Source organism: Larus michahellis, chromosome 5 (genome assembly GCF_964199755.1).
Source record: "Larus michahellis chromosome 5, bLarMic1.1, whole genome shotgun sequence".
Classification (NCBI taxonomy): Eukaryota; Metazoa; Chordata; class Aves; order Charadriiformes; family Laridae; genus Larus; species Larus michahellis.
In genome coordinates, this window is record NC_133900.1 from 81,916,218 (window position 1) to 81,936,917 (window position 20,700).

The window sequence follows — 20,700 nt, forward strand, 5'->3', positions numbered from 1 at the left end:
AATCAATCTCCCTTTCACACTCCCAGATGCTCCTCAGTCTTTCCACTTCCTCCTTAAGCTCAGCCACTGGGCCAAGCAGCTCATTTACCTGGTCGCAGCGCACACAGGTACTGTCTTTGCTGTCCACCTGCCAGAGTGACAGAGATTCCACGCAGCCTGTCGCCTGGACAGCTGCATGGACCTTGCTCCCCTTTTGAGTACTTCCATGAAGACAGGCCCCAGTGGCAGCCTGCCAGCCCAGGCAGGCAGCTCCTCACAGAGCGAAGACAAACACACCATACCAACATTTAATATTTATTATTATACCACTTATTTTGCACTGTAATGGACTATCTATGTATTTATGTTCGTCTACCTGAGCATCCTGGGAGAATTCTAAAACCTGGCAGCAGCTGGAGGTATTAATAAACCATAGCTTGCTTTCCACATGAATTTCATATCTGGAGAACAAAAAAACCCCGATTTTTAGACATTTTAATATGTTAATGCCACGGTTTAATAAACAGCATTCACCTCAGGAGCATGAACTGGGCGAAAACCTGCACACTCGTGTCAAAGCGCAATGCTCGAAGCAGCACCTGTCAGAGAAGCGAAAGCGACGAGGCCGCATGTTAAAGTAACTCGTTTAAAGCACGGCGGAGGCCCACAAAAGCCCAGGGCTGGAGGTGGCCTTCCCTGGGCCAACACAAACGAGAGCCCCACGCGCCCGCCTTCAGCGCGGGGCCTCGCCGCGACGCAGCGGCGGGGTACCCCCCCGCCCTCCCCTCAGCGCTCCTCCCCGCCGCCCGCCCCTCTCCCCGCCCGCTCCCGCTTTGGCGCCAAGGTGCCCAAAGAGGTCGGGCCAGCGGCGGGATGAGCGGCCACCAGTCCGGTCGCCACCTTAACGGGTAGGCTGCCCGCGGCCGGGCTCGCCTCCCTGCCGCCGAGGGCTGGGCTGAGGGGCCAGAGGCACGGAGGGGCGGCGGGCAGCGAGAGGCCGCGGCCGCGTGGTGCCTGTTCCGGGCTCTTCCCGCCCCTCCGCCGGCGGTTCCGGCCCCGGCGTGTGAGGGGACAGAGCGGCCGGTGTCCTCCGGAGCGGGTCGGGCCTGGCCGGGGCTCTGAGGCGGGCAGGGAGGGAGGGAGGGAGGAGGAGGAGGAGGAAGGAGCATGGCCGCTGAGGGGTCGCGGGCCGGGGGGGGCTCCCCCTCACAGAACTCACGGGGGCGGTGAAGGGAAACACTCCGGTACTGCTCGGTTGGGGCTCGGTATTCCTACAAAGCGTTTGTATTTACAGGTTTGGTGGGTTATCTCTCAGGAAAAAAATTAATATAGGTAATTTTCAGTGCACAGTAAGTAAACTTTTCAGTAAGGTTGATTTTTCCCTCCATCTCTCTCTCTCAAAACTTTACCTCCTAGTAAGGAATAGGGAATGATCCTACTTCAGTACCTGCGTGAGGAGAAAGACGGCAAGACTTAAGTAGAGGAAATGCCACGTTCACTTGATATAAAAGCAATCATAAATTATGAGGCTTAAGGAAGGAGCTAGTATTGAAAGTCATCGAGAACACATATCCGGTTTGGCTTTTGGGGAACAGGAGCACTGCAGGTGCTTAAACAAAAATGTGGTTCTTATTTCAGTTTAATACATGCTTTACCTCTTTTCTCACCTTAAATTCTGTGAGCTGAGTGACAAAATACTGATGGCTGGTCTTCAGTAGCACACGATACTGGGGGAAAGAACTACTACAGTAAGTTGGGACATAATGCATGTGACATCAGAGATAAGAAAGTAGAGGAAAAACTTAAAAAAGAGGGAGAAGGGGAAAAAAGTCTGATACCCACCAGTTCTCCTGTTGTACTATATTGTTGTGTAGCTGACTGTCGTAATGGTCCTATGGAAAGATTTGAGGGGATATAATCTGTTTGAGGATTCTCCACTAAATTTTTCATTAAGATAGACCTTTTTTTTGGTAGCTGAATGAAACTTCTTCCATTTTCAGACGGTGTTACAGATTACTTGAAGCCTAGATGGATGAAAAAGAACTGAAAAGGGAGGCACTGTCTTCTAAATACAGAATCTTTTTGTCTGTTTTCCTTTGAAATACTGTTTACACAGACTTTTCTACAGGCTACTAATCACTCTAGAATTTAAGGATATTTTTCCCCCTTTCTTCTTGAGCAGTTGTTACCTTCATGGCTTTCAGTTCCCATTATTTTTATTCATAAGTTCTTATGAGTTATCACAAGAATGAACCTTAATTGCTTATTTTACAGCTCGCTGTAATATTTTCTAGAGTAGCTTTCATTCATGCAATTCTGGAACTTACAAATGAGCATAAGGAAGAGGATCAGCTGCCCCAAATCCATAAACTTAATTTTTCTGTGTGTGCTTGACTGCTAGCCAAGGCCTTGGCTTCTGCTCAATCAGAAATTAAGTGTTTTATACCCATTTCACACTCTTGGATTCCTGTGCACTGAGTTGAGGGAATTATCTCGCCAAACACGGTGATATTAAGTAGAAGTAATTGAGTAAGGGTTTCTTTTTTTTTATGTTCTCTTTGATGTAAGCCTTCTGCTCATTTTTCAGATATGCTCCTCTCCCTGTGAAGTTGGCACTCTGAGGGACCTCCACTTACACACAGTTCTGTATTTATTAGAAAAGTAAATAGTAGCTATTGTTGTGTTTTGAATAAATAGGGTTGCTAGGGAATAATTTAACAAAAGGAGATCTCACGATCTCTTAGTTGAGAGTACTGTTGTCTTTCTGGAACCTTTTTCCCAGAATGTTTTATTCGGTGCAGTTCTGCATTGTGTGCGGTGTGCCTCTCCAAAGGCATCACTGTGACTGTCACGTAGTTGGCAAATGCATTAAACTGATCATTTAAAGTCCAGTGATATTTTGGATTTTGTAAATCTGCTTTTGTGAGATATTTTAAATAATCACTTAAATTAGCTGAAGCACTTTCTTGGCGTTCCAGTTAACATGTCAAAGCTCAATTTGGCATGGGGATGGAGGTGTGAGGGCATGTCTTTAATTTCTTCATTCTGCTGTGAGCTTCTTGTTCTCTGAACACTCTTCTTTCTTAGTATGATGTAGGCCCAACCCTTTAGTTATGATGACTCAAGCCAGTTTGGGCACTCTCAGGATCACATGCTTGATTTGTGTGTTTGCTTTATGGGCACTATTTACAATGTCTAACTGTGGGAGAGGTGTGCTGGTTACACCAAGAGCAGATGTTTCTCCCTCCTTACCTTGAGACCATGGCCTTAAAGATGATCCTCATTCGTTCCAAGAACAAGCCGAAATTGCTAACTTGTAATGTGCCATATGTGAACTATTCAAACCCAGCAATTTATCTTTGATAAACAGCACCGTGTAGGTTCCTAAAGTACAAATTTTATCATGTGCTGGCATTGTCTTCACTCAAATAGCGTAACCTCTTCATGACAAGCTAACTGCAAGCCTCTAATACATGTTTTTAGTTATACAAATAATAATTAACAAAATACTTGTCTTCTAATGTTTATTTGTCTTACAAAAGTGCTGGTGCTAGTGTTGCTAGGAGATGTCTTGCTGCTTGCCTGTGCTGTATTTTTCTGTGTGGCTGTATGTCGCTAGAAGGGTATCTCAGTCTTAAGCTCTAGTCCTTGGTAAGGGGAGCCCAAGAAGAAAAGTACTGTGCGGTTTGTATTTTGATAGGCTAATTACTGTATTTGAGATGTTCCATTGGTTTGGTTTCCAAGTGTAGCAATGGTTGGCGAGAGTTTGGGGAAATTTGCAAAGCTTAAATATGTTGGGGAGTGCAAAGAGAGAGACATGTCTGTCTTTCCCCTCTTTAAGCTGAAAAGCACAGAAATTCCCCTGCTGCATTTTACACTGCCCAAGCATTCTTTCAGCCATAAGCAGGCAAGAGAAAAATGATGCATCACTTTTTTTTTTTTTTTTTTCCTCCTTCCTTCCCCCAAATAAACCCCCCAGTGCAGGGAAAGAAGCAACCTTTTGTGCCACTTTTATACATTATATCTAAGGGAAAAGTTCTTGAACCCTTCTCCTCTGTTTTTGGAAGCGTTTCATAGGACATAATCTCAAGAGAAATTTAGCAGGGGACTATCAGAATGGCCTCTGTTTTTTGCTGGTAAGTGTTGTAACGAGAGGCAAACTCCTGGCAATAGTGAGCACTTCTCGTAGGCAGAAGTACAAAATAGCTTAGATTAGAGGCTTGCAGTTAGCGCAGTCATCATAAAAAAGATTATGTTGTTTGGGGAGAAAGAATGTCAGTACATGATATACCTGAATCTTAGAAATACACAAAGTGTTATCTATAAAGGATAAATTGCTCCCTCTTTGAATAGCTCAGTGCTCTGAATAGCTCAGCCTTCTTATCTAAAACTGAAATTTGCAACCTCGCTTGGATGCCTTTCCCCTGAAAGGAAATGTTGCATATATAAGTTCCTGGAAAGCACATAACACTGATGGTTTTTCTGTTAAAATACTAGTGAATGTGCAGTCTTAGCCAGATTCTGATCCTGGTTACTTTAAACTTGTGCACATTAAAAGAATACAGTCTGTAATAACTCTAGCTATTTGTTGTTTGCTGATGGCTGTTTTTTTTCCATAAACTATAGTTTTGGCAATGAAGCATCCTGCAAAAAGCGAGAGGATTATTTGGAATGGCCTGAATATTTTATGGCAGTAGCTTTTTTGTCAGCACAAAGAAGCAAGGATCCAAGTTCTCAGGTAAGAAAGCAACGTATAAGAATAACATAACCTAATCTATATTGCACATCGCCTCAGATGCACATGTAGCACTTTCAGGGATTTCTTATTAAAAGTTATTTCAGTATATAGCTATTCGATTTTTAACATGGTCAGCACCTTTTGTTACAGAAATTCTCCTATTGGGCGTGACCTCGTGTGTATAATTCTGTGTGTACATTTGCTGCTTGGAGTTTTGTAAATCTTCTTTTCATCTGGAGGTTAAAATAACACATGCATTTTCTCTCCTTTTTCCAGTAAATATAGTTACTGTTAGAGAAGGATAAAACTACTGGAAGTTTTACATAGTCATTTTTTAAGACACAGCATTTTACAAGTTCCTTTTCCTCACCTGTAAGAGTATAAAAATTCCCTTTTGTTTGTTCTTGCGTTGACTGGCGTTTTCTTCTAGTTTGGTTCCTCCCTCAGGTTCCCCTTCCCCTCCCCTGCTTTGCTCTCTGTCCCCAGGCTTTGCTTCTTTCATGTGCCCCAATGTTGAATATTGGTTTGAGGTGATTGATACATCTCCTGAAACATGCTGTTCCGCAGGGCCCAGTTGTCCTGTTAGTCTTCCTTTGTGTGAAAAAGTTCAGGAAGCAAATCCCAGAAAAGCCATGGAATAAAATGCACGTTAACAGTCTGTTCAATTACTCTCTGGCTTCTGTACATTATGGCTCTTAGTTCTCTGAAGGGTATTCACTTAGGGCTAAATTTTTGTTATCCAAGAGCTGGTTGATAAACACATTGTGTGAACTAAAATCCGTACTACTGCCATTTCAATAAATCTAAGATATGGGCAGAAAACATAAAAACGGGACACTTCATTCTGTAAGAACGGTCCCTGTGCAGACTTGGATTGAGATAATAAAGGGTGGGAGTTAAAAGGTCTGGTATTTTGGTGCACGTTTGCATAAACAAACCACAAAGGTTTGTGAGCCTGTCTCTACACTGATGCATTTGTGTTCCATCTTCCATACCTTTTCTTTTGCTGCTGCTGCTCGTACTGCTGCTGGAAAAGCTATTTTGGGGAGTTGAACTGACAGAAAGCTTAGTTTAGTAGGGTTAATTCAGTGCTGGTCCTGCGCCCTGAACTAGGTTCACTTCATAGTGGGACAAGGAACAGTGCTGGCAGGCTGGGATGGGGACTGCTTCACCAGAGGGGTAGCAGGGTTGTGTCTGCCCTGATTTATTTTACAGCTGCACCAGTGAGGTACAGTTGTAGCCTTGCTCACTAGATGGTGTGACTTAATATAAAGTGAAGCGTGTATCTCTTAAATGAAAACTGTGGGACTGACTTTTCAGGTCTCATCTTTCTTGTTGATGCATCATTTTGCCTGCTGTTTGTACTATATAAATCTGATTTTATTTAGGTCGGTGCCTGCATTGTAAATTCAGAAAACAAGATTGTTGGAATTGGATACAATGGGATGCCTAATGGCTGCAGTGATGATGTACTACCTTGGACAAGAACAGCAGCACACAGACTAGACACGAAATATCCTTATGGTAAGGCTTCTTGTGGTTGACTGGTCACGCTTATCATGTCCACATATGTGGAAGTTCAGCTGGTAAAATATCGATAATATTTTCTTCCACTCACCTGATTTTGTTAATGTGCCCGTATGTGGTACATCAGGATAAAAATCACAGCTCTGAAAATAAATGGAAACAGTCTTTATGAAGGACTGACTTCCTGGTGAAATCAGGATTAGCCGTTTTGGATTGTGTAGTGAAAATTTGTAAATACAACGGAGCTCATTAGCACAGAGTTGCAGTGTATGCAGATGATTGCTGCTTCTGAGTCTTCATCTCCGCAGAAATTACAGAGAGCATGGCTGGGCTTGCTGGGCTGTCTCGGGCTTCATGCCACGAGTGCTGTCTGCTGGGCATGGAAATAGAGTTGAGAGCAGCCTCGTGGCCTGCAATAGCTGATGTTGGGGAGGAGCCGTGGTTAGGACTGATAAGGAAGCTGGGAGTGTATGCTTCCTAAATCTCCCTTCTTCATCTTTCTGCTTTCACACCAGCTCCTGCTGCACCTCTGTGGGATGAGACCAATGCAGCAGAAGCCATGGGCAAAGGCAAAACGGGTATTGGGAGCTCCTTCATCCTGGGCTCAGGCATGGCAGGGGGAGGAATCACAAAACTGAACAAGACCCCTGAGAAATTTTCCCTTTCCCCTGCCTGGGTGGGGGGAAAGGAGCACTAGAGCTCAGCTTCTGCAAAGAGATACTGACTCTTTTCCAGCGTACGGTATTTATCTCTGCCTACTAATTCTATTTTTTACTTGTGACTTCTAACAATTGGTCTGATACAGAAATTAGACTTGCATGAGTTTTGACGTTCCCTGTGTTCACCCAGAGCTCTCTCTAAAAACCAGCATTACATTTCCTAGTTTCCCATAGCATTGAAGTGAAAGATGATATGCAGTGGCTCAGCACATAATTCATCAGTTTCATACTTGAGTTCTTAAAACCCTGGTACTTTGTCCTTGTTCACTTTACCAATTTATTATAAAACCTCTAACATTAACTCTTAAGCTGGAGACAGCTTCATATTATTTTTCGGAAGAGATGTATTCCTGATACTAGGGCCAGCTCCTGCCAAATCTTAAGTGTGCTCAAAAGCACAGAAGCACTGGTTTTACATACAGTGACGGTACCATAATGGTGCGACTTGGTATGACTGCTCTTTATTTATAGTGTGAAGAAACAAGTGTTAGCCCATTGATTAAATATAAAGCACTGAAAACAGAATATTGATTTTGGTTAAATCTTTATGCTGCTGTAAGGTCTCAGTTCTGAACTAAAATCAGTGTGGGTGGTCTCTGGGACCAGAGCATATTCCAGGCACTCAAATATACACTGACCAATTTAAACTAAAAATGCTGTATGAATTTGTGAGGAATATTTGTAAAAGATGACTTGAGAATTTTTTTTTTTTTTTTAGTTAACTGACTCCAAAAAATGTGGAGTAAAGTAAAAATCTCTAATACATGATGTTTAAAAAAATGCACTAACCAATCTAACAGCTTCGAGAAATGAGTTCACTTCTAGGAGTTGGTCTAATTCCTAAGTAACCCTTCCCCCCAAGAACCTTAGTCTTCACCTCATTAAAAAAAAATCACAACTTCGAAACATAGAGTGTCTGCTGTGATGAATAAACGACCTATTTTGTAATTCACAGATCATTTAAACTCTAGCAATTTCTTATTAATCTTGATAGCACAGTTGACAGACCAGACAAGTATATATATTAAAAAAAAATCTTATGCTTTAAAAAATTCTGGTAGATGCAGAGACACATAGAATTGCTGCTAAAATCTCATTAAACTGTCATGTTTTCCTTTCCGCTTTTGCTAATCATAACAGCACTTGTGTAAATTGAACTTTTTAGCCTTGCTTTTTCCTGACTAGCGTGTTCGGAGATGGTACAATCTTACTGTGTGCTCCATTACCTTATCATGGGAATGCTGGCACCTTCATCACTAGAGCTGCACTCTGGCTTATTAGGTGAAGCTGATGGTAGCTTGGAAGATGTCTTCTAAAGCTACTTCATGCAGCTGCAGTGCAGTGCAGTGGATCTGAATGCTGACCTCCTGGTTTTATGTACTGTTGTAGGTTAGGTGTAAACATTAGCTCACTTCCCATTTGCTTTGGACTACTCTGACTAGCTTTCTCCAGAACAAAGCCTAAGTATTGCTCTGCGAATGGCTCACTCAAAGGCTATTCCGGAGGGCAGGGAGGAAGAAAGGCTGGAAGAAAACTGTCATCCTGTATAGGCTTGTAATGCAAAGCCTGCTGAGATGGTATGCTTAACCCTCCTCCCTCCCTCAGGCCATACTGGGGGATATGCAGCACATACTCTGGTTCATGCTGTGAAAATACCACTCTGGTGGGCTGCAAAAAGTCATCTCACTTCTTTATGCACTTTGAACCGAGACATACAAAATAAGTATGTGGTGCCGTGGGATTTGTGGAGCCTTGAGGAAACCCGGGGCCAAGTGCTGTGTAGTTCTGATGGAGCCCCGAGTAAGGTGAACAGGAGCCAGCCTGTGCCAGTTGGCCTCAGGGCCAAGGGTCAGTTTAGCAGCACAGACATAGCAGGGGATTGGACCCAGAGGTTATCTCTGCAGAAGTGCGTTAGATGATCCTATAATAAATTTATTGAGCTCCAGCAGAACAGATGGATGCATTGACCCCACAGCTCTGATCAGATTCACTGTTTCATGGCTAGAAAACTTCCAATTTCCACCCTAAATTTATTTGTGGTTAGTTTATACATTCTTGTGTGTGCCAGCATTGTTTTTTAGCTTTTCTTATTCACTGCGATTAATCCTTCCTCCTTTCCCTCCTTCCCCATGCACTTACCGATGACAGTAACCCTTTGAACTTTTGTTGTGAGGCTAAACAAGTCCTGTCACTCTTAAATTTTACTGTATCTTGAAACTTGTTGGCTTGAAATTCAACAGTGTTTCAGTTATCTGTGTCTGCTGCAATATACTGTACATATCTTACCTGTACCCTCAAGTGTGGGTTCTGCTCAGCTCAGTGTTAGGGAAAGGGTCATGCTTGATTAAAAAAATTTGTATTTATCCGTATCTAAGTGTAACCTGAGCTGCTACTGAAAGAAAGCATCAAAATGCGGTAGGTGGTGCTCACTTTACCTTAGAGGACACAAATGTTTGCAAGGCATTTGGATATTACAGGAATAGTGATGTGGGTCACCTGTATTGATACTATGCATTCCTTATGAGAGTCTTGAAGCAGATTAAAACTTTTTTCCTTCTAGTTTTAGCGTATATTTGAACGGGTTGGTAGCATAGCCTTGTTATGTCATAAAGCACTGGGTGTTTTGCAGAATGCTATTTTTCACAGCACAGAATTGGGCTTTCATTGTTATGTTGGAACTGGCTCTTTCCAGGCTGCCAGTCAGTGACAGGAGCAGGGATGTTTCTGCGCACATGGCAGAAACAGAAGCCAGTTTTGAACACCTACTTTACTAAGATGTTATTAAAAGCTCTTTCCTGAAGCATTGTGTTCAGTACTGTGTGCAGAAGCTTCTTAATAATTAGACGAAATTCTGGCTTTCAGTGTCAAAATTGGATGCCCTCTGTTTCTGTTAGATGAATTCAAGGATTTGATGATGCTCAGTTTCCTCTCACCAATAATTTAAAATACTACATTTTTCTCCTATTAACGCAAGTCTTCCCACTAACGCTAGTTGCTGTGCTCCTGTTATGCCCTCTGTCTCCACTGTAATCTAAGAACATCCATTTGACAACCAGTGTCTAATTAAGAGAGTTTTAAATTAAAATGACTGGCAAATTTAGAAACCTCTGAGCAATAGAGAAAATATTGAGTAAATATGCTTACAAATATTTATACAGGTTCAGATATGATAAAATATGTGCTGTGGCAAAAAGTATGCTCTAATTGAACGGTACCTGCTGTGTAAAACGAAACAAACTGTTATCAACATTTCCTCCTGTTAGGATTATGAGCTTTTCTTCAATTTTTTAGAGATGAACACTCAGAGATATTCCGGCAAATGTTACTTTTGTAGAAGCTGTTATTTTGACAGCACAAAACTTGATAAGGCACTATGAAGAAGTGTGATGCTCACTCTCCAATTGGCAGTGCAGAGCTGAGGCTTCAGCTGTAAAGGGGATCCATAGGAGACAGTTTTTACCTGCAGCCACTCACTCTCTTGTCCTGCATCGATTTCTGGCCAATTCTGCTGTCATTCTGGCGTCTCTAGAAAGTTTGGAGATTTGGAAACACCAAGAATAATATCTCTCATTCTGCTTGCCCACTAAGAAATGCCTCTCTGTTCTGCTGAAGGTAGAATGAAGTTGGAGCAGGATGGGAGGAACTGGGAAATGGGGTGGATTAGCTAATGCTTCTCTGGTTTTGAGAGGGACTTCTTTGATGTTCATTCTCTGATGTTCATAAATGGGCTGTGTGGTTCCCATCTTCACTTCCCAGTTCTCTTTTTTCATGGAAGTAAGCAGTGAGGCTGGGGCTGTTGCCTTTTTCTGACTGCAGTCTCAAGAGACCAGGACTCCAGTGAAATCTGGTGGTGTTCTCCTTGCCTCCCTGCCCTGACCACAGCAACTGCTCTTCAGCACGCCGAGCGAGGATGAGAGCAGAAGGAATGGCTGAGGGCAGTGGCCGCCCAGCATCAGTGTCCTGCCTTCCCCATATGCAGTGTCCAGCAACCATCCCTAAGCTTCACAAAGGTTGAAAAAAGATTGGTGTCATTCTACAAATTCCAGATCCATCAAGCACTGTCCCCAGTGGCTGTCACTTCAGACCCTGTTCCTTTCAATAATATTTCGGTCCCTTCCTTATCCTTGCTATGCCCAGTGTCAAGGGTCCAGCAAGTAAAGAGTAACTGGGAGGTAGAGCTTGGACAAAAATGGGGTGGACAAAGGCTGAACATGAAAAGGTGAAGATTTTTCCAAAGACCTGAGAAGTGGGCCAAATTCCAGAACTCCCTGTATCCATTTCTGTGCCAGGTTGATGTTGAAGAAGGCCATGCTATTACCTTTGGGAACCCATAATACTTGTTAAGTTGGTTAACATAGCAGTATAAAAACTTAGGTTGATAAATAAATCAAAACTTCCTGCCTGACCATGTATATGCATTGAAATGTATTCTTTTCAAATGTAACACCATATTTAGTGCATAACTTCTCAAAATTCCTAGTCCATCTCGGTTAGTAACTAATCACATAAAAAGGTCACTCCCCCCAGCCCCTCCTTTGATTGCTTCTTAAAAGGTGACATGTTATGGTGGTCCCTATCCCAGGCTCTTCATCAAGCATGTAAGCCTTTAAACAGTATTAAGAACTGCTTTGACTAGTCCTATGCTTCTTATGAAATCACTAGTCAGAACACTTTTAGTAGGTGGGAAGGGTACTTCTGACTGCAACTCACTTAAGAGCGTGTTCATGTTAAGTGGTTAATCCTGAAAAATGACCATTAATAGGGTAAGTAGGGGTCTCTTATTTACAGGTAGACTGAAGGATGAGTGCTACCTCATACATGCAACACAAAGCAGTATGCAATGAGAAAAGATAGAAACGCTAGCAATTAATACTACCAGTAATGAAGCAGTCGTTCCTCTGCTGCTTTTTTTTTTCCCTCCCTCTCGCGAATATAGTAGCAGGTGGTGGGAATGTCAGAACACACACTAACTTCTTGTTCCGTGGTTATTTCTTCAGCTAATGAAGCCTTTCGAGAATACTTTTCAAGCCACTTTTCCAGAACTGGAAACCAGCATTGCAGACTTAATATTATGTTGGCTATACATGAATATATTTTTTTTTTAAATCAAAACACTGGGGCGCCCCATAGGGTATTGTAAAAATTATTAGTTTTACTAGTCTATTTAAATATACAGTTTTCAGAGTTCTGAATACTGTGCACCTATGAAAGGATATTTTAAGTTAGCTTCTTACTGTCTGAAAGACAGCAATATGTAACTTAACAGGTTACAAAACTTCATAACACTCTAAATGTGAACTACTTATTAACAAGAGGGATTTTGGACTCCTTGATTTGTTTTCAGTCTCTCACTAACGCTCTGTACAAAGCTGGGCAGGTCTATAAGAAAAAGCTGGGGCTAACAGACTCTCTTACCTATAAATTGGTAACAGTCAATGCCTATCTGCCAGAGACAGGGGATTGTGAGCAACAGGGAATGAAGAGTGATGGGACAAAGCCTAAAAATATTTGTCTGATGCATCTACCCTCTTAAGGACCATATAGCATAATATCCCATACAGTAGCAGACGTCTAGGGAAATGTATAAAACAAAGACACGTGTGACGATAGTTCCCCAGAATGTTCTTCCGAGTTCCAACAACTGAGCCAAAATGGTTTTGTATTTAATAGTCCAGTAGATGAAAAAAAAAAAATATTGGAAGGAAAAAGATGAATTTTGGAATCAATGCAAACTTCTAGTGCCATACTACTTTCTGCAGTAAGTGCAGTAAGAAATACTTGGTTAGGCTACAGTGTGCATGAAAAACCTGCCTCCCTTTGTTTTTGAAACAAAAGCCTGCTGCGTTTGTTGGACACCCTGCTGCTTTTTGTCTTGGAATGATTAGTCGCTGTCTCTTATTACTGTCTCTGTCTTCTTTCCACACTGGAGAGTTGTAATTGTTCTTAACTTCAGATTGTGTTAGGATGATCAGGAGGCAAAATTTCTCTTTTCCCTCGCTCCAGCTGATTATCTTCTGTAAGTTATCTTTGGCCTGGAATTGTTTTTGCTTGGGAAGAGGTTTGTTGTTGAAAGTTTATAGAAATCTGATGAAAGAGCCTCTCTTTCTCATCAGCTCAGGAAGGAAACTTGTTGCAGTACTAATAATGAAACTTGTCTGGTTTTATGGCCGAAGATTTCGGAGTTTTAGTGAAGGAAAAATATTTACTGAAGGAATTAGAGTTGAGTTTTTTTAGTTCTGTGAGCCTTTGAAAACATTCCCTCACCCTTCCATCTGGAGGCCTTCCATATTTGAGCCTGCTGCCTGGAACATAAGTATATTGTTCAAAGAAACTTAAAAGTGATTTTTCTGTCCTGTTGACATAACCTAGTTGCAGTTGCGGAAATAATGATACTCTTTCACTCAGTCCTCTGTAACCCCAGAAAAATAAGGCTATATAAGATTAGCGCAACTCAGTAATATATTTGGAGTTTTCTAAATGTATAGGTTCATGTAATTGTTTTTCTTGTACACTTAATGGCATACGTTTACAATAAAGTGTGACCCAATTACAGTTGCAATAGAAACAATAATAGTAATCGAAACCTTAATGTGATGGTGCTTGGGTTGTGGGGGGTTTTTTTTGTTAATTTCCTATTTTTTATGTTAGTTTCTGGCTTTACTGGTTATGAGAAGGTATGTGGACAGCATGGCCATGGTGATGCTGGGGACTGCTTGCAGAAGTCAATACTGAGCTTTCTTTAGCACGTGTTTGGTCCTTTGTGGCTTGTCTGCATGGGAAAGCTTGCCCGCTGTAAGTTGGGCTGTAAATTTGTACTGCGTTAGCTGTTATGTAGAAAATTCCATGTAGACATTTAGCACATACGGAAAACATTTCTATTCAGCAAAGATTCCCGTGTGTTGAAGGTCCTGCACTCGATTATTCTTTGTCTGGTGAGATCATTCACACAGAGGTCAGTATATAGTAGCAGGTATACTATGAACTTGTACCATGAAACTTTGCCTGGTTTAATTTTCGCATGTACACAAGGGAGAGGAAAACTACTTTTTTTTATTTTTCTTTTAATCTGTTCTTCAAGCAGTGGAAAAACTCTTAATGTCGTCTGCACATGCAGGTCTCTAAATGAGCTCAAACCCACACCGCACTTCAGCACCTGTTTATGAATTAAGTCAGGGCAGCAGGCAGTTTCTTCGTAGGTCAGTATATAAATTATGCAACTTGCTGTCATTCCTAGGAGTAAACAGGAAGTTCTTGCAGAGATACTAATGTTTTTTTCAGAGGTTCGTGGTGGACAACAGAAACTGTGCTCTTCTCACCCGTGTTCGTAACACATTAGATAATCTACTGATGTCTACAGCATAAAAACTTAAACCCTCAGGTGCGATCTGTCCAGAAAGAGCTATTGTGTTATGGTGGAATAAGGCTACCTGGCCTAGCTCAAATCCATGGAGAAATAGAGGACTTTGTTTTTCTGCTTGGGAAGTCTGGCACCTTTTAATGAGCAGTAAACTCACTTTAATATTAAAGCTGGGACGTTTTTATGGTTGAGTGTGTCTTGTGTATTCTTGGGGTGAGAGAATCATGTAGCAGCGCTGAGCTGTTCTGAGACCCAGAGGACAGAGCTGCTGGGTTTTACTTCGCGATTCTCCTGCCTTTAAGAGCGCACAGCGTGCTCTTATAACCATAAGACTGTTCCTATCTGTGCATGTAAACACATAAATGAGCTGTTTTATACTGGCAATTAGATACTCCAGAGAGTTATGAAGCTGTGAGATATTGCTTCACTTAGGGTGGTTGCAACTACTTGGCCCACAGCCTACGGCTTTGTTGCCTGCAATAGGTGTTAGCAAATGGCAATGCTAATGTGCTTAATGATATCATTACTAATCGGCAGCCTGGTCACAACAATTGACCTTCATTGATCTTGGTATTTCTACTTTTATTTCTTCCTCTGCCCTTTATGACAAGCTGTGCAAGCTATTTGCCTTTGAAAGGATGTAAGCAGTTATATTGTAACACTTTAATTTTAGTTTGACTGATTTATTTTAATGAATGGTATTATGAATTGTTTCTTTTCTTTTTTTTTTTCCCCTTAAATCAGTGTGCCATGCCGAATTGAATGCCATCATGAACAAAAACTCAGCTGATGTGAAAGGATGCAGCATGTATGTTGCCTTATTTCCATGTAATGAATGTGCAAAGCTCATCATCCAGGCAGGTAAGGAGTAGTGCCAGCTTGATTTGTCAGGGTTGCAGTGCTGCCTGCTCGTTGGTATCTTATCAGGGATGTATTTGATGTTAAATTGCTGCTGTTAGATCTAAATTAATTGCACTGTCAACTTCATAAGATGCTACTTGTGGGGTTTTTTTGCATCTGAATGGTGCCAAATTTTTCCAGTGCTAATTGCATCTTCTGTGATTCTAAGCGTGCTTCTAATTTAGGTTTGTAACTTCTTAGACCAGGAGCTGCCAAAGAACAACACAGGCTTTGCATATAATTACTGTCAATTTTACTGTGCTCTGACACACTGAATAGAGTAGGGCAGAAAGAAATAAACTTCTGCATGACAAAAGGTCTGTTGGGAGTATATACATGAAATTTTAATTTGAATGTGATGCATGGTAGATATTTGAAGATTTTAAAATATCTTTGCTCATAAATGTCAGAAGACTTCTATGATCCTACTTTAATTATGTCTTTCATTACAATTGTTATAAATCTGTGCCACTGCAGCAAGTGTGCTGGCCTAAACGTGTCACCTTTTTTCAGATTAGGCAGTATCTGCAGTAGGCTTCAGTTCCGTAAAAATCTCCGCTTAAGGTAGCATATATTTTGCTCATTGAGTAAATCTTGCAACCCTGGCATGGATTGCTGTTCTGGGGAGTTTCTCTCGCCACTAATGGGCCCAGGAATCTAGGAAGAAAGTAGCAAATGGAATGCTGCTTTATTTTGGTCGGTAAGGTTTGAAATGAAGAGAGGTGGAGGGGGAAAGATAATGGTATTCCGTACTTGTGCTACATTTCTCTTATTTATTGAATCAAAATCAAATGGTCTTCAAGGTAGCTTGTCCTCAATGTAGTCACTCATCCTTTTCTTTATGCGCTTAGGTCAGCACTAAATTGCAATATATTGATATTCATGTCTGGTAAATACCGTAAGATGTTGATAGGCTCTGAAACGCTTGTGAATCCTCCTGGGTCAGCCTTTACGCCTCTCCCCTGCCTAAGTGATTTAGGCATAGATCATTCAGCAATTTGGGACAGCGTGCGTTTATGAGGATTTGAACCTGGGATTGGGAGTTATTTGTAAAACAGAGACCAAAAGAAAAAAGCATCCTTTTATAGCTATGCATTTAAAAGGGGAATAGGATTTGGGGTTTAAGTTCTTTGTAGAGGATTTTATTTATATTAGAGAGGTAGGAAGATAATTTTCAATTACTTGGGAAAAAATGCTTAATTTCTAGTCTGTCTGTCTTGTGTTTTTTCCCCACAAGTCCTTGATTCTGGTTTTCTGAGTTAAACTTAAGTGAAAAGGGAGAAAAACATTTTCTAACATTTTGGAAAGAACTCTCTTCCAAAACAGCTCTATGTAGTCTTATTCTTAAGTACAATCCATAGTGTTCTGGGAATTAGAGGTGTACCAAGGGGTTCCAGAGCATGTGGATGAATGCTGCCTTTTCTGATTTTGTGTACCAGACAGTCCTGTTTTCCAGTGTAATTCTAACATTTTTTTTCTGTATGACTTTTTTAGGCATAAAGGAAGTTATTTTTATGTCTGACAAGTATCATGACACTACAGAAATGACAGCTGCACGGCGGATGTTTGATTTAGCAGGTATTATATACAGGTAAGAGATCTTTGGATTAACTTTATTTTTATTTTGGAGAGAAAGAAAATTGTGTGTGAGAGAGACCAGCTTCAGGGCAAAAGTTTTTCTTCTTTGCATCGTGCAGCATTTTACTCTTTGGTAGCGTTTGTAGATGGCTTGCTCTGTATGCCTGCAGAAGATACTGGATTCACAGACTGTTGCACCATTCTTTTTGCCTTGTGTGTGGTTAAATTTCAATTTTATAACGTTGTATGAGAAAATGGTCCATTTGGAATACTCATTTAATTCCTGGACTGCAAGTGAAATTTCAAATGTGATCATGGTTGGTTACGTTGTACTGGGGAGAGTCATCGCTGACCCTGCTCTGAGCAGGACATTAGACTAGCTGATCTCCTGAAGTCCCTTAAACCTCAAGTATCCAGTTCATTTATTTGGTGGATTACCTGATCCTTATTGAAACTTCAGTATCATTTTGTTGCAGTCAATTTGGGAAGGTGTCAAAGCAGTCACCCATAATTAATTCTTGGTGCCTGTAGCTGTCCAGTCTTCTTTGGTCAGCTTTTCATGTGAGAAAAGGATAAAACTTGGAATATTTGCCTTAAAGTAATGAGAATCTGAAAAATGTTTGAAGAGTGGGGTTTTTAAAGACACTGACAGAGATACCTAAAGACAATCTGTTCAACAGCTAGTTTGATAGCAATAACATGCTGTGGGTGAGGCTAATTATGCAGTCAGGGAGGCTTTGCAACTCTAAAAAGTTTTACAATATTAATATAAAGACTTCGAAAAATTTGCAAACATAACAATTCTGACAGATAAAATTTTAGGATGAAAGGCACCTACTGGGCTAAGAAACATCCGCAAAAAAACACAGCAGTACTTGAAATTCAGTTTCAGTCCTTCAGTATATTTCCTGTCTACTAAGACTATTTGACTAAGAAGCATAAATCATTCTCTTGCAAGTCAAATCTTGTAACTTCTCCAGGGTGAGAAGTGTTTCTCGCATTTCGGATTGCTATTCTGGACCAAGTATTCAGAGTTCCTGTGGTCAGCAGCGAGTGCTTTTCTGTGTTGACTGTTATTCATTCTTGTATTGATTGTTAAGGATGTAGGTGGTACTTAATGAATCTCTTGAACTGAACTGCAGAGCTTAATTAGGCACTAAATCCACACTATTTGCATAATCCTTTGTTTACTGGTAGACTGGAAAATATATGCTCGGTCCCCAAATACCTTCCTCTCTAATTGCTGCAGCAGATGCTCTAATGATAATAAAAGGAAACATTTTGTGGTGGTATTAATTTTACAGTTCTAAAGTTACAATTTTTAAATGATTCCCTCTTAACTAGTTTGGTTTTTTCCCCAGTATGATGCATAATGTGATCTATTCCCCTAGCATAAAAAATGTTTTTATATAGGCAAAGTTTGAAAGTGTTCTTTGAAAACTTGGCAGGCAAAAAGTGATCAAAATACTTATCAAAATATATTTCAAATATCTTTTATATACACACACGTATACATACGTGTGTGTATATATAATACATATGCAGTATATTAAAATATTTTTAGGGATACATATATGTGTATCTATATCTGTAAATATATATAAAACATATTCGAAATGTAAATATATATGAACAAAAATCCCAGCCCTGGTAACATGATGCCACCACCTGCAGCGAAGTTGTTAAAAGTCCTTTGACTCCTGGGTAATTTATGAACTCCAATAGCCAAAGAATGTACAGGCTAACCCACCCCATGTGTCTTTTTTGTCTTAGTCTTTCTTGTCCAGGTTTCTCTCAGTGTGGTGCACTATAATTGGCTCCCATAGAGATGAAAACTATGTGAATCCAAGAAGGGTTTTTTTTTCTTATTCCTTCAAAAATTTAGCTGGAGCTAAAGCAAGCAAAATGTTTTAACTACTCACTAACTAATATCTGTATTTTTCTTTATTTTAGGGAATTCAAGCCAAAGTGTAACAAGATCATCATTGACTTTGATTCAATTAACAGCAGACCAAGTCAAAAGCTTCTGTGAATTAAGTCTCATTAAGTCTCCAGAAGAGTGTGATTATCCTTTTCTAAAAAGCTGCTAATGCCTTTCATCTTCAAGTTACTTGCAACTTTTTAATGGCTTCTGTAGCTAAAGTAGACTTCTAAGAAATCCAAGGCATAAAATGTCCCCCTCACTTCATCTTGTCATGTGGAATCTAAATCTACTTAAAATTTTTTAATGCCTTTATCAAAACTGCTTAAAAAGTATAGAGACATGCAGATGAGACAATATAATGTATGTAAAGAAAACTGTTCTGATTCTTGCTGTATTCCTCACCACCTGCTCTGATAGGCTGTCAGCACTGATTTAACTCGGCTGAACAGCAGTACTTGCTGTAACCAGCAATACGTTGGAATACGCTAATATATGTTGATCTCTCTATTGGATATGCGGATGTAAATAGCTGATCCTAACAAAGGACAAAAAATGTTATCCATGCAAATACTAATCTTCCAACTAACACTACACTAATATTTAAAAGGTTATACAGCTTTAAGAATGTGTGACATTATGTGCGCGCTATCCAACAAATAAAATACTGATTTGTCTTTTAATTGCTATTTAACGCTGTCATACCTGGGGAGGGGCGAGAGGGGAAGTTGTTCTGAGAATGGTCCCTGCTGGACTGAGCTTCACAGGTGCTTTCAAGTCCTTGTTTTCCCCAAGGCTCCAGAATTGGAGGGGGCTGAGGGAGTAAATCATTTGGCTCTTTACCTTTTGCACTCTTACTTGGAGTTGGTTTTCATGTGTAGAAGGAAAGTATTTTATTGGTCTGAGCTGTTCCTAGACAATCCAACAGAGCTCAGTCTTAAAATCAACCTGTAAGGTAACTGAGTCATTTTTTTGTCCTTTGAGAGAAATCAGAGATAGTCAACCCATATCCGTATCCGTGCCAAAAGAGGTAATTATGGTGTTAGCTTGTTTCCCAGTGCTGGTGTAGTACCTTCATTTTCATAAATGTTGCCTAAAATAATATCCTTTTTAATTTTATCTTGAGATCTGGGAATAGATTTGAGTTCCTTTTCTCTAATTTGATTTTTTAAAATTAAATATGCCTAATGGCTTTGTTTAGATAACATTGATGGTTGGTTTTGTGTTTTTTTTTAAATGTGGTTATACTTCAATGAGCTTTTATTTTCTCTATAAAAGCTTTGTTTCATATTTTGGGACATTATGTAATTTGGCTTCATACCAGTATTATTAAAGTCTTATTAAAATCTACTACATTGAAGTAGACTCATAATTATAATATTAAGCCATGTGCTTGGCTCCAGAGTGCTGCTGTTTTTGCAATCATATGCAAAGCATATTTTGTGCATTTGTGATATTACATAAAGTGTAATGCTCATGAACCATTTGGCTACTAAAGGGAGCATTGTAATGTGTTATAAGATGTGTCCATTTATAAAGTAATTTCTGACTTTCTCTTTTTTTCCTACAACTGTTTTCCACCTCAAAATTGGTCTGTGGCTCACTGCCAGGAGAAGAAATTTGCACATATGTGGAGGGGGAGGGTGAAACCTGAAAAATTACTTTAATAAAATGTCACTAAAACAGCTTATACACATCTTTTTCTTTGGCCTGAATTAATAAGTAGAAGCATTTTGAGTTATACTGATCTGACAATGGGACAGAGGGGAGAGAAGCAGCAGAAATTTTGGGTTTGGCAGCAAAATTGCTGTTTTCTTCATAGATAATTGCTGATCTAAGTTCAACCTTAAAAGATAGATGCATTGTGATTCTGGTTACTTTAAGTATTTTTCTGTCAGGCCCTGGATAATGGGAATGTATAATGTGCATAAAAACTCAGGAGTTTTTTGAATCAATGTCCAGGTGTTTTTAGGAATGTGCT

The 20,700-nt window shown here is 40.3% G+C and overlaps 1 protein-coding gene across 3 annotated transcripts; it reads left to right on the plus strand.

Annotated features, from left to right (window-relative positions):
• The first annotated feature begins 804 nt into the window (after window positions 1–804).
• DCTD (dCMP deaminase) lies at window positions 805–20,413 on the plus strand. 3 transcript variants are annotated; one of them, XM_074588363.1, is made up of 6 exons: window positions 805–887; window positions 4,606–4,717; window positions 6,106–6,241; window positions 15,065–15,181; window positions 16,715–16,811; window positions 18,752–20,413. In XM_074588363.1, the coding sequence occupies exons 1-6, from the start codon at window positions 853–855 to the stop codon at window positions 18,828–18,830; spliced, it is 576 nt and encodes a 191-aa protein (XP_074444464.1). In that variant the 5' UTR covers window positions 805–852; the 3' UTR covers window positions 18,831–20,413. The 3 variants fall into 3 exon arrangements, with proteins under 3 accessions (XP_074444464.1, XP_074444465.1, XP_074444463.1); XM_074588364.1 differs by lacking the exon at window positions 805–887 and adding an exon at window positions 919–1,078; XM_074588362.1 differs by lacking the exon at window positions 805–887 and adding an exon at window positions 1,401–1,585.
• Window positions 20,414–20,700: the final 287 nt, after the last annotated feature.